Source organism: Bactrocera tryoni, unplaced genomic scaffold (genome assembly GCF_016617805.1).
Source record: "Bactrocera tryoni isolate S06 unplaced genomic scaffold, CSIRO_BtryS06_freeze2 scaffold_25, whole genome shotgun sequence".
Taxonomy (NCBI): domain Eukaryota; kingdom Metazoa; phylum Arthropoda; class Insecta; order Diptera; family Tephritidae; genus Bactrocera; species Bactrocera tryoni.
Window position 1 is genome coordinate 20435192 of NW_024395977.1, and position 13639 is coordinate 20448830.

General features: G+C 39.9%; 2 protein-coding genes across 2 annotated transcripts in view; one reads left to right on the forward strand and one right to left on the reverse strand.

Moving 5' to 3' along the window:
* The window catches only part of LOC120780602 (brix domain-containing protein ZK795.3), a 53902-nt gene extending 52480 nt beyond the window's left edge, over positions 1-1422 (forward strand). The window contains exon 2 of the mRNA XM_040112858.1: positions 596-1422. Coding sequence (XP_039968792.1) covers positions 596-1293 — 698 coding nt within the window. The 3' untranslated portion in view covers positions 1294-1422. The remainder of the gene's footprint in view (positions 1-595) is intronic.
* The window catches only part of LOC120780600, a 47538-nt gene that overhangs the window by 12598 nt on the left and 21301 nt on the right, over positions 1-13639 (reverse strand). The window lies entirely within an intron of this gene.

The following is a 13639-nucleotide window of genomic DNA, read 5'->3' on the forward strand; positions in this document are numbered from 1 at the left end:
TTAACTCTGTGAAGAATGAACGCAAAATGGATTTGTGTGTCGTGTATGCGCAAACGAATTCACACCGATCGAACGCACTTGTGTGCTCGTGTATGGGCTCTATTAGCCCCATATACCATATACCTAATACATTATAAAGAACTTCAGGTGTCTTTATACCGCATATAGCGGTCAGTATGTGAGTTATGTTAATAAAATTTAGAGATTGATTGTGGAATGTTCGGTTACAACCGAACTTAGCCTTTCCTAACTTGTGTATTTATGTTTTGTTTTGACTTTTAACATAGTTGAGATATAAACTATGTTTTTAGTTATGTGAAACTAAAGACAGTGACCGTGCGCTAAATTTTATTTTAAACGGTCTATGAGTTTATCCCGAACAAACAACTTGACTCGTATGCATATTGAAAAGATCGTTGCACAAATAGTGCTTTGAAAATGTGACACATTCAAGCTTATGATAGTCAACTTTTCAAACCCCAATGTATGAAAACAGATCTATGAAAAGTAGTAGTTGTATCTACATATATTTTACAAAATTTGGTAGATATTTGCAAATTACTTTTTTATTTATGATATTAATATTTAATTTCAGATGTTGATGAAGTTGACGATGAATACAAATATGGGAACAGCTGCACCCCAAAAATTATGATCACGACATCACACAACCCTTCTGCAAGGTTAAAAATGTTTGTAAAGGAGTTACGACTAATTTTTCCAAATGCACAGCGAATGAATAGGGGCAAAAATGATTTAAAGCAAATAGTAAAATTATGCTGTTCTAACGACGTGACAGATATTATAATTGTACACGAACATCGGGGAATACCTGATAATATAGTCATAAGCCACTTACCTAACGGCCCTACCGCGTTTTTTAACATTTCTAGTGTTGTTATGAGACATGATGTACCTTTTATTGGAAAAATGAGCGAACAAAGTCCCCACTTAATCTTTCACAATTTTAAAACCAAAATTGGGCAGCGAGCAGTAAATATATTAAAACATCTTTTTCCTACGCCGAAGGGGGATTCCCAAAGGGTAATCACTTTTGCTAATCATGATGACTTTGTATCATTTCGCCATCATTTATATAAGTATGAAAATAAAGAGTTGGAATTAATAGAAATTGGCCCTAGATTTCAACTAAAGTTGTACCAAATAAAATTGGGAATATTAGATGAAATTCAAGCTTCGGATACTGAATGGGTTTTGAGACCTTACATGAACACATCAATTAAAAATAGAGTTTTATCTTTAGAAAATGGTTGGGATCAGAATGGGTCTTGAATTTTTAAAATATATACCGGTTATAAATTTATGGAACACTAGAAAATATCTAAATAAAAATACATAATATATATACTGAAATAATTGAGTCAAATAAATGTCCCGTCGAAAGACTAAGGCCAACGCTAAGATCCGTTTTCTAATAAATTAAATACAAATGTTTAAAATGTTTTATTATTTATTAGTTATTAAAATTGTACGCGACGAAAGAAAGGTTTCGTGTGCGTCAATTGGATTTCAGCTTAAGACTAATTTACAAAGAGAATGAAAATTTTGGTTTTGGCTATTGGCTATTGTTTACATTAAAATGAGTGTGCAGTTGGTCGCTTGATTCATTGGATGAGAGCTTATCGATTATTTGGTTTGTATAAGCGAAGACGCTTAACCCTTTCGCCCCTACTGGGACAATATGTCCCAGCAAACTTCAAACATGTGTATAACTTTTAATTTTGGTCCAATTACGCATTGAAATGTACCCAATAAAGCCTTGAAGACTTCTTTGATGATCATTCCGTTATTATTGACATCAATTTCCCGTTACCGAATATTTTGCACAGACATTTCGCGAAATTTTATCAGTCACGCGTTGTATTTCAATGTTAAACGTCTATCTGGTTCAGTTTTTATTCGTAATATTCCGCTTGCTTTACGGTTTAGGTGTGAATAAAGATAATTCCTTCGAAATTGGAAACAAATTGGATTGAAAAAGGTAAGTTTTTTATATTTGTAACTACATTGGGACATATAATCCCAATAATACATTTGTTTGGGATAATAATATCCCAATATTTGTTTATACCATTAAAAGTCTACAAGGAAAAAATTGGGTGAGAACGAAATTGCTGATTATTTTTTACAAGAGGATAGCGACGATATGGCCGATGATTTTAGTGCCTCTGAGTCTAGCTATGAACCATCGGATGACGATGACGAAGATGCGGAAGTTCCTGTAGCAAACGTTAAATATGTAAGCAAATCAGGTGATGAGTCTTCTTCTGAATCGGAGTTGGATGACGATGACGGTCAAGTTTTAGAAGTTGTATCATGCATAAAAAAACATTCCCAGCAGCGCGAAGTGAAAGTAGTGCGCAATCCATAGACGAGTGTATGGCAAAATTCAAGGGTCGCTCAAGTTTGAAACAGTATATGCCTTTGAAGCTAATAAAGAGAGGGATAAAATTATGGCTGCGCTGTGATGCCAAAACAGGCTACACTTATGACTTGAATGTATATACTGGAAAAGACACATCCTCTAATCTGAAAGGAACTCTGGGAGAACGAATTGTAGAAAACTTGACAGCAGACATTCTTGAGCAAAATGTTGTTTTAGCGTTTTATAGGTTTTTCACCTAACGTTAGCCGAAAACAAAAAGATGGTTCTAAATTAGAAGTTGATTGTCCACTAGCTATTGCAGACTACAATCGTATAATGGGGGCGTAGACTTATCAGATCAGAAGGCTGCAATATACGACATGAATCGTAAGTCGCAAAAATGGTGGAAAAGGTATTTTACAAGATTTTTATGCTAGCTGTGGTTAACGCTTGGATTATATTTACACAACGTCAACGCCGTAAAATTTCGCTCATTCAGCTGAAGGAATAAAGCACAAAAAGCTCTCAACACGTCAATGTGGGGAAGACCAGCAAAGCGATCACGAACTGAACGTCTAAATATTGGCGATCATCTTCCTATTGAACAGCCTTCTCGTCGCCGATGCGTTCATTGCACTTCACAAAATAAGGAAACCAGAACCAAATACGTCTGTTCTGGATGCAACAACGCTTTATGTTTTAAATGTTTTGCTTCTTTTCACAAGTGGCTTAAATTTGTAAAAGGAAAAATGAATAAACAGTGAAATCCATTATTTTTTATTAGAAGTTGATATTTAATTTTTTGTTCCTTTTGGTATTATTGGGACTTATGCGTCCCACCTATAAATGTTATTGGGATTATACTATATCCCAGGATAACCGTAAGGATATCCGATTTTTCAGGTATGCCAAACATCGTATATTTTAGTCATACTACAGTATTTGCTGTCGTAATGATGAAAACCCCGCCTGATTTCGAAAAAAAACTCAGGGGTGAAAGGGTTAAGGCGCGATCGCCACTGAATATCGGTCATTTGTTTACATTAAATTCTCTGCACAGCAAAAATGATGCGCAGCTCTTGTTATTTGTTTACTTGACTTTAATTGATGGGTGTGAGAATGAATGTGTATCCAAAATACTGATGCTGCAGTAATTGGATATTAGTAGATGGATGTGAGAGTGAATATGTCACTCCTCCCCCCTTAAAAAGGCAGCATATACTTGGGCTGGCATTGATGGGTACAGTGTGGGTAATGGGTTTTCTCCAAGTTCGTTTTCTTGAAGTTGTGGCTGATTTCTTTCAGTTTGTTTTCTTAATTTTGTATACAAAAATATAAATGGATTAAAGTTTATGTACTACTACTACTATGTATGAATAAAAATCATTGCGACCAAAGCCAGATTAGCCAGTATAATAATTGTATAAAGTGTAATATTGTTTTGTGAAATCATTTTTATAATGTCATTGTGTTTTAAGATTTTGATTTTAGTTATGTTGAGCGGTGGATACAAAGGTGTTAGGTCAATTTCTGGGTGTAAATAATTTTCGCTTAAAATAATATTTTCGATTTTTACTTTACATTGTGTTATTCTTATAATTTTATTTCCCTTTATTTGTATGTTGCTGTTTGAATTTTGACAGTTTTGTGTAAGAGTTGTTTGGGTCAGATTCCATGTTATTATAACATTTGGTTCAATATACTTAATTATTTCTTTTGTAAGGACTGGTACAAAATTACATGTTGGGTTTCTTTGTTTTATTATGTTTGCAATACATTCACTATTTACTTCTTTGTTGTCTTGATTGTAAATTTTATTATCGTTTTCAAAGTAAGAATCACTGCCTGAGTACTCCAATTGGTACCCATTTCTATCGGGATAAGGGATTATTTTAATGGTGTTAATTAGTTCATGATTAATAGGAATATGTGAGATTATTAGTATTTCATTATTCTTATAGTTAATCCAAGTGGATGTTTTTGTTAATAATATGTTTTCGCTGTTAACTTTTTGGAGCTTGTCGTAATTAAGCAGTTTTGGGTTGAACAGTCCCAGTCGTGAGAGCTGCATTCCCATTTCAAGGTCCTCAATGTACTCAATGAACTGCATTAGTTCATAAACCAAGGTGTCAATGCTATTTCTATTGTTTTCATACTGTTTGCTTCTCTGCAATCCGTCATTAACGAACTGCATTACTTCGTTAAATTCGTGCATTTTTATTGAATTTTTCGCCTCCGAATTCAGTTTCTCTTCGAATTGTATTCTGTCATTGTCGTCGAGTGTGCCGAAAAGGAATTTAAAAGCTGAGCCTACGAAATTGAAAAGACCGCGTTTTTGTCTACGTTCTTTGTGTAGAGTGATCCCGCTTGGTTCTTTAATCAGTTTGTTATACAAAAATTTGATGCGGGGTGTGTCTGTACTGTTTTGTATTTTGTTTCCAAAATATGTGGTTATAGTGTTTATTTCTGTGAGGTTGAATGTTAGGCAATGATGTTCGAATGCTGATGGTCTTTGAATTGGTTTACTTGAGAAAATTCCCACGACAGCCGGTTCTACGCACCGGAATTGACTCGGATTTCATCCGACCAAGGGCTGTTTTTTCGGCGATCTAACCCCGTTTGGATCGGTGAGTATTAATTTGTGTTTGTCGTCATTAGAGCAATGCCTTGCAGCAGGGTTGCTCCGTATCCTCCTGACTCGCGCTGGCATTGAGTCCAACCCGGGCCCGGAGGAATTTTTCTGCTGCGTATGCGCAAAACGGCTCCATCCAAACTCCACCTCGGTCAGGTGTAACACATGCAATAGATGGAGCAATCTTAAGACCTGCTCAGGCCTTAAGACCCATAGGGAGTGGACCACGCGTTACGTGGCCCCATGTTGCCTGCGCAATATTGCGACACAAGCCTCTACGGCTGTGCAATCCGCACACAGTTCGCGCGCCGCGCCGCCACCAATCCAAGTGGCCAACAAAGGACCTCCACGGTCCCTAGGAGCTCAATCAGGCAACATAACTCCCCTTCTGACTTGTCCCCCCCCCAACCTTCATCCCGCTCCAATCCTCGTGCGAGAACCAACCAGCAGCTCTTGGTCCCTCGCACAGTCTGTTCCGTGTGTCAAGCCGTCATACGCCGGAATGTGACATCCGTCAAGTGCAATTCTTGTACTGGCTGGTGTCATTTTTCGACGTGTTCCGGCCTGCGCACCACACGTGAGTGGAGTGACTCATACGTTGCCCCATGCTGCAGGAGTCTGTCCTCGCTATCCGGTCAGGCGATGTCGAGCTCGAAATATTTAATATATACATCCCTCCAGTTACATGTTGCCCAACAGGATATCACCCGAATATAAGTGCGCTACTTCGTGGTGAAAACCGTTTGGTACTAGGCGACTTTAACGCGCACCACGATCTTTGGCATTCCTGCCTGTCAAATGATCGTAGGGGGATGGAGCTGGCGGAACAGATTGACGATTCGACATTCTGCACAATGAATGACGAAGCCCCCACCAGAGTTATGGGCACCTGTAATAGCTCGCCGGACATTACCATTGCTAGCGGTGGTCTGATAAAGAGCATAACCTGGCGACCTATGCTAACTCTCGCATCAGACCATCTGCCCATAATTATTTCGATCGAGAAGCCTCCTGATTTTGTTTCTGTGGACAACCGCACCTACTTTAACTTTAACAAAGCTAATTGGGTCGGCTTCACAGAATTTACTGAGAGCACCTTCAACGCTCTACCCATTCCTACGGACGTATGCGTTGGCGAACGTCAATTCCGCAAGGTGATCGCAGCAGCTACCGCTCGCTTCATACCGGCTGGAAGAATAGCGGAAATCCGCCCAAATTTCCCAGCCGACCTGAAGTCATGCAACCTCTCCACCGGTGTGAGTAAGCTTTGGGATACTGTCAAAGCTTTGTCTAACCCGAAGAGACACGACGACCGAGTTGAGGTTCAATTCAATGGTCATGCCTCTTCGGACCCGAAGAAGTGCGTGAGCTACTTTAGCCGGCAGTTTACACTGCACCCTTCGGTAGACAAAGCCAAGAGATGTGTTAACCGACGGCTGCGCAAAATGCCAAACGGCTGCGCGCCACTTACTTTCACCGATGAGGAGGTTCAGAGTGTTATCAACAAAGCAAAATCCATTGGCCCTGATGGAATCAACATGCTAATGCTAAAGCATCTAGGCTCGACGGGAGTAGAATATCTCACCAAGGTACTTAATCTGTCGCTGACCACTCTTCAAATACCCGATGTGTGGAAAGTCGGAAGAGTGGTCCCACTACTGAAACCTGGGAAACCCGCCAACAAAGGGGAATCTTATCGCCCGATAACTCTCCTCTCCCCAGTAGTGAAGACACTTGAGGCCTTGCTACTCCCCGACCTTCACTCACCACCTGAGCCTAGCCAGCCACCAGCATGGATTCCGAAAAGTGCATAGCACCACCACAGCACTTAGCGTCATAAACGCCCAGATAGTTCGTGGCCTCAACCAGAAACCACCCTGCGAAAGAACGATCCTCGTAGCGTTGGACCTGTCAAAAGCCTTTGACACGGTCAATTACACAACGCTACTGCAGGACATTGAAACAACTACGCTCCCTCCAGGGTTAAAGAGGTGGACCATGAACTACCTGAGCGGTCGCCAGTCATCCGTACTATTTCGAGGTAAAACATCTAAACTGAGAAGAATTAAACAGGGGGTTCCGCAGGGTGGTGTCCTCTCCCCACTACTGTTTAATTTCTACATCTCGAAACTCCCACAACCACCAGAGGGAGTTTCCATAACCTCGTACGCTGATGACTGCACGATATTGGCGTCGGGCAATGGAATCGATGGCATGTGTTCGAAGGTAAACAGCTACCTCTCCGATCTTTCTCGTTTCCTCACTGCACGAAATCTAACACTCTCCCCCACCAAATCCACAGCGACCATTTTTACCAACTGGACGAAGGAGTATAGACTTGAGCTTAACATTGCAGTCGACGGCGTCAAAATTCCGACTGTCAATAATCCTAAGATTTTAGGTGTAACTTTCGACAGTCTATGCTCCTTCTCTCCGCATTCGACCGCGATTATCGCCAAAGTACAGAGCCGCAACAAAATCCTCAAGTCGCTAGCCGGCAGCACATGGGGAAAAGACAAAGAAACGTTGTTGGCAACATACAAGGCAATCGGCCGGCCGGTCCTCAATTACGCAGCGCCCATATGGTCGCCTGGATGCAGTGGCACGCAGATGAGGAAACTTCAGACCTGCCAAAATACTGCACTCCGGACCACTACAGGATGTCTCTTGATGTCTCCGATTGAACACCTCCATAGTGAGACGCGCATGTTCCCGGTTAAGGAGCATAACGAACTCCTCTCCAGGCAGTTCCTGCTGGGATGCTTTCGCAGAAATCACCCCTGCAGCCATCTGCTTGGAGCGGAACCGCATCAAGAGGTCATTCCTGGATTACGTCGACGACGTCGTACAGTACGCCGACCGGACTTCGGACGCAACTAACTTTCGACAGGTACTGACCGCCATTCACAGTGGAGCCATCAACACCTTCACCGACTCCCTTCCCGTGAATGGCGTTCTTGGAGTTAAACCACCACCCATCGCAGACGAAGAGCTCCAGCTGCCGCGAGAAACGCGTGTGACCCTTGCGCAACTTCGTTCTGGATACTGTAGCAGGTTAAACTCCTACTTATCCAGAATAGACCCTGACACACTCGATGTATGTCCTGCATGCAACGAGTCTCCGCTTGACACTGACCACCTCTTTGCATGCCCCTCAAACCCTACCCATCTAACACCCTCCTCCCTTTGGTCCGACCCCGTCGAAACAGCACGTTTCTTGGGCCTACCGTTAGATGACATCGACGACAACTCAAATGATATTTACCATCCCAACGGGGATTGAATCTCGGTTAAAACAACAACAAACAACAGAAAAGAAGATATCCATGGTTTGTATCGATGCCGCCTATCTGAATTTGTTGGGCATGGCTCATGGTAAGCAACAGGGACAGTATCATCACTGTGCGCCAGATACCTGTGGAATGGGGACCTCATTAATTTTCTTTCGTTTTTTTAAACTGCGTTTTATAATAGTTAGTAGCTCTGTTCCGATTAGTGATTTTGTAATGGTCCGGGTCGGTTTGTTCGACATTTTTGTTTTCTTTTAATGGGTTTTCTAACTTTCCTTTCTGAAGGGGACCCTTTCTGTATTTGGTGTCTATGTCGTATTCCTGACGATCATCATTTAATTTGTTTATTTTTTGTTCTTTAATTTTTTGTGCGTCCAGGGTTGGTTGTCCGGCGTAAAGAAATATGTGTGCGGGTGTCTGTCCAGTGGTGTCATTCCTGGTTTTGTGATTGTAAATATAAAGAATATTTTCCATTTTGCCCATTTTGATTTCATCGTTTTTGGAGGAATTGATTATGCGAATTTTTTCATTTATTGTTTTATGTAATCTCTCAACATCCGCCACGCCCGTTTTAGCTGTGTTTAATTGTAATTCAACTCGAGCCATTGCTTAAGAGCTAGGCTGGAAAATGCACCGTCCCCGTCTGCCTTTAACAGTGTAGGTTTTCCGAGTTGGTTAAAGATACGCATCAGGGCGTTTTTGCATTCTATCCAATCTTTTGTTTCTATTTGTTCTAGAGTGGCGAACTTTGAGTAAATGTCAATGCAACTAAGGTAATGCTTACCCTCGAATGAATAGATGTCTATTACAAATTTATCGCGGCAATGCCCAGGGCTAGGTGTGACTTTAAAAGGCATTTTTGTGTTTCTGTGTTCTGTCTTGGCTAGGTTACACACACGGCACTCATTTATGATGTTTTGAATCAGTAGTTGGCTATTTGGGAAATAATGATTTTCTTTGAATAATTTAGTCATTTTTTGGATACTTGGATGCAACAGTTTTTCATGGGCTTGAAGTATGATTTCTTTAAACTCAGCATATGAGCTCACGGTGTTCAATAGAATGAGGCTACGAGTCACTTTAGTATAAGAGGGGTTAATAATTTCCCTATAGGCTGTCTGGATGATCTCGAAATCGGCATCGCTCACGATGTACATGGCAATGCTTTTGGAAATGAAGTGGTCAAGTAAGAATTGCTTGGCGTTCTCAACAGTCATGTTATAGTGAATTGTGGTTATTGAATTTCCGAAAACGGTTGTCTGCTTTACACTATTCTGATCTGATTCAATGAATATTATCTGTTTTTTGAATACATTTATTGGTTTTTCTGTTAACTGGATAAGATCATTACTGTCTTCTACTGCGCTATGTTGGGTGGCTTCACTGAAATAATTCTCCTCAACCTTGATTCTGGACAGTGCGTCAGCAATTGAATTCTGTTTCCCTTTTATGTACTCAATATCAAAGTCAAACTTAGCCAATCTAATTCTCCATCTCTGCAGTTTGGCATTTGGCTCCTTTAAATTATGTAACCATCTGAGAGGCTGATGATCACTAGCTATTTGGAAATGTCTTCCCAACAAGTAGTGACGGAATGTTTTTGTGGTCCAAACTATGGCAAGTAATTCTTTTGCGATGGTGCTGTAATTTAATTCATGGTCATTCAATGTTCTGCTTATGAAAGATATGGGGTGATTGTTTTGAGAAAGGACGGCTCCAAGAGCCAGGTTACTAGCGTCTGTAGTCAATACAAATTTCTTTTCAAAATTGGGAAGTTGTAGAATTGGTTCGCTTGTTATTAGGGTTTTAAGTTTCTCGAATGCTTCCACATGTTCGTGGTTGTTTATGTCTATTTTTGCTCCTTTTTTTAAGTAGCGGGTCATGGGTTTTGCTATGTCAGCGTAGCTTGGGATAAACTTTCGGTAATAACCGGTCATTCCGTGGAATGCTCTGATTTCTTTTACTTTTGTTGGGATTGGGTATGATGCTATGGCTTCTACTTTAAAAGGGTTTGGTTTTATTCCATCGGGTGTTACGATGTGTCCTAGAAAGGTTGCTTCCTTTTTCAGGAAATCGCATTTATCTAGTTGCAACTTTAGATTTGCTTCGGACAGTTTTTCAAAAACCAATTGCAATGAGTTTAAGTGTTCGTCGAGAGATGTGGAAAAAATAATGATGTCATCCAAATAAACCAAACAGTGTTTGCTAATTAATGGTCGGGGTATGTTATTCATGCACCTCTGGAATGTGGCGGGTGCATTTCTTAGGCCAAATGGCATGCGAACGTATTCGTAATGACCACGTTTGGTTGAAAATGCAGTTTTCTGTATGGATTCTGAATCCATTTCTATCTGATGAAAACCCCTAGCTAAATCAATTGTTGTGAAGTACTAGCATTTTCCCAGTTTTCCAAGTATTTCGTCCATGTTGGGAATAGGAAATCTATCGGGAATGGTTATTTCATTCGGCTTCCTGTAATCAATGACTACTCTGTATTTTGCTTTTCCCGAAGCGTCGGATTTCTTTGGTACAACCCAAGTGGGACTATTGTAGGGTGAATTACTTTCTCTGATCAATCCCTGCTCAAGCATCCCCTGCACCTGGTTCTCTACCTCATTTTCATGTGTTTGAGCAAGTGGGTATTGTTTTCAATAAATGGGAGAATTGTGTGTTGTGTTTGATACATGTTTGATTGTGTTTGTGAATCTCAAACGTTCTCCTTCAGAATATTGCAAATCTTTAAATTTGTTTAATAAATGTTTTAATTTATAGGTTTCCTCCGGGTTAAGGTGATCCAGACGGAATAGTGAAAAGTCTATTTTTTTATCTGATTTGGGGGTTGGTTTCTCATATGAATCTTGTGTGTAGAAAAATTGATCTTTGTTTGAATCTGTGTCTATCAATGGGTAGGTTTTATCGAAAAGTGTAATAGTATGAGTTTTGTAATTTATTATACCTTGTGCTTTATTGAGCAGTTTTCTGCCAATTAGCACATCGTAGTCGCCAGAAAAGTCGTGCAAGTAAAATTGTTCAGGTGTCCTAATTATGTTGTTGCTTGGCAGAGTTATTGAATCTTTTAATATCATCGGGCCATTTGATGTAAAAACTTCACATTCAGTATTGTGTATTGGTAGAGAAAAAAAATTCTTTCGCATCATGTTGATTGTGGATCCTGTGTCAATCAAACATTTGTGAGCGTGGCCCTTGTGGGTAATTATTAAGTATTGGTATCTTCCGGGGCTGGTGACTGAAAATTTTCGTCAAAATTGATTTCGGCTTGGTCTTGATTGAGTGGTGCCTGACACTGTTCTTCATAAGTCTGGTCTTGATACTGAGTGTAGTCGTAGTATTCTTGTTCGTATGGTTGTTGATAATTTTGTTCGTATTCTTGTGCTTCTTGTAATCTAAGTTCGTCAATGGACATTTTGGTTTCTTCGCTGTCCGATGGTCTTGGTCGTTTGGTTGTTTGTTGTAGTGGGAAGTTTGGGTTAGATGGCATGCGTGGTTGTTGTGTTTGAGGGGTTAGGTTAAAATTAGATTTGGGAAATGGAATTCTGTTTAAAATTGGTTGAGGATTCCTGTACCTGTTGGGTCCGGGATAAGTTTATCCGGGTCCCATGGGTTGGTTGTTAGATAATTGTTGTGTATAAATGGGTCTGGGTGCATGCATGTATGGGTTGAAGCTGGGTTGTAATGGTTGAGGATATTGGGGGTATCTCGGTTGGTATTGGGATTGATTGATTGGGTAATTTTTAAATGCTTTCGGATTTTGGTAAAAATTTGGAGTTTTATTCTTAATTTCAATGTTTTTATTTGTTTCAAAGTTAATATGTTCTTCATAAATGCCCTCATTTTGTGCAATGTTAATTAGACTTCTCAAGTCTGGAATGTCGTAATGGGCCAAAATTGTAAACAATTGAATTGGTAATTTTCGAATTAGTGTTTTTATGGAATCTCTGACCGCTTGCAAATAAATAATAAAGTTTGATTGATTACCTTCGAGATGTAATTTGGAGATGAGTATTTGGCGTCGTCGCTCGGCCTCCTCGCAGAATGCACGCAGATTTCCTCTGTAGGGCGTCTCGCGGAAGTTCTCCAGCAGCTTGTAGTTCGGCGCCTGTGGTTTATACTCGCTGATCATTCTGGACCTCAAGGTCGGCCAGTCTTCTATGGTTGGCAGACCCAATGTTCTAGTCACATGACCCTCTATGTTCCGCTCAATGGCTCCAAGCAGGATGCGTTGTTGTCGCACATCATTGGTATGGTAGAGGGACGGTATGTAGTCCATTCTGCTGATGAAGGTAAAAAGTGTTTCTGGTTCTCCCCTAAATGGAGGGACATCCTTAAGTTGTCCACGGGCCTCAGCAAGGTTGCTCTCGTTTATTGTATTCTCTGGTTGTGCTGGTTGTGCCATTTTTTTGTTTGATTGTCACTTAATTCGATGTTTTTACCTTGCCTTTGGACTTACAGGTTTTTGTGTTTTTGAATTTTTAATTTGCTTCCACTTGTTTGGGATGACCGAATTGGAATTATTTTCCCAGTTGAAACGCGTATTTTTGCGAATTGCGGATTATAAAATTTAACTTATTTTCCACTCGCGGTTCTTTTTTTCGGATACTTGTAGTATCCTACCGACTGCACCACTGAAATAATTGAGTCAAATAAATGTCCCGTCGAAAGACTAAGGACAACGCTAAGATCCGTTTTTTAATAAATTAAATACAAATGTTTAAAATGTTTTATTATTTATTAGTTATTAAAATTGTACGCGACGAAAGAAAGGTTTCGTGTGCGTCAATTGGATTTCAGCTTAAGACTAATTTACAAAGAGAATGAAAATCTTGGTTTTGGCTATTGGCTATTGTTTACATTAAAATGAGTGTGCAGTTGGTCGCTTGATTCATTGGATGAGAGCTTATAGATTATTTGGTTTGTATAAGCGAAGACGCTTAAGGCGCGATCGCCACTGAATATCGGTCATTTGTTTACATTAAATTCTCTGCACAGCAAAAATGATGCGCAGCTCTTGTTATTTGTTTACTTGACTTTAATGGATGGGTGTGAGAATGAATGTGTCACCAAAATACTGATGCTGCAGTAATTGGATATTAGTAGATGGATGTGAGAGTGAATATGTCACTATATATATACATATATATATATATATTACTAACTTATGAAAAATAAAATATGATTCTATGATAACTATTAATACTTTTGTATTGGTATGGCGGTGTCGTTAACATTGATATGGATTGGTATGGTACCCATATACATATAATCTTTTCATTATGTCATTCGATGGTGTTGTTGTTGTTGTTGTAGCGGTTT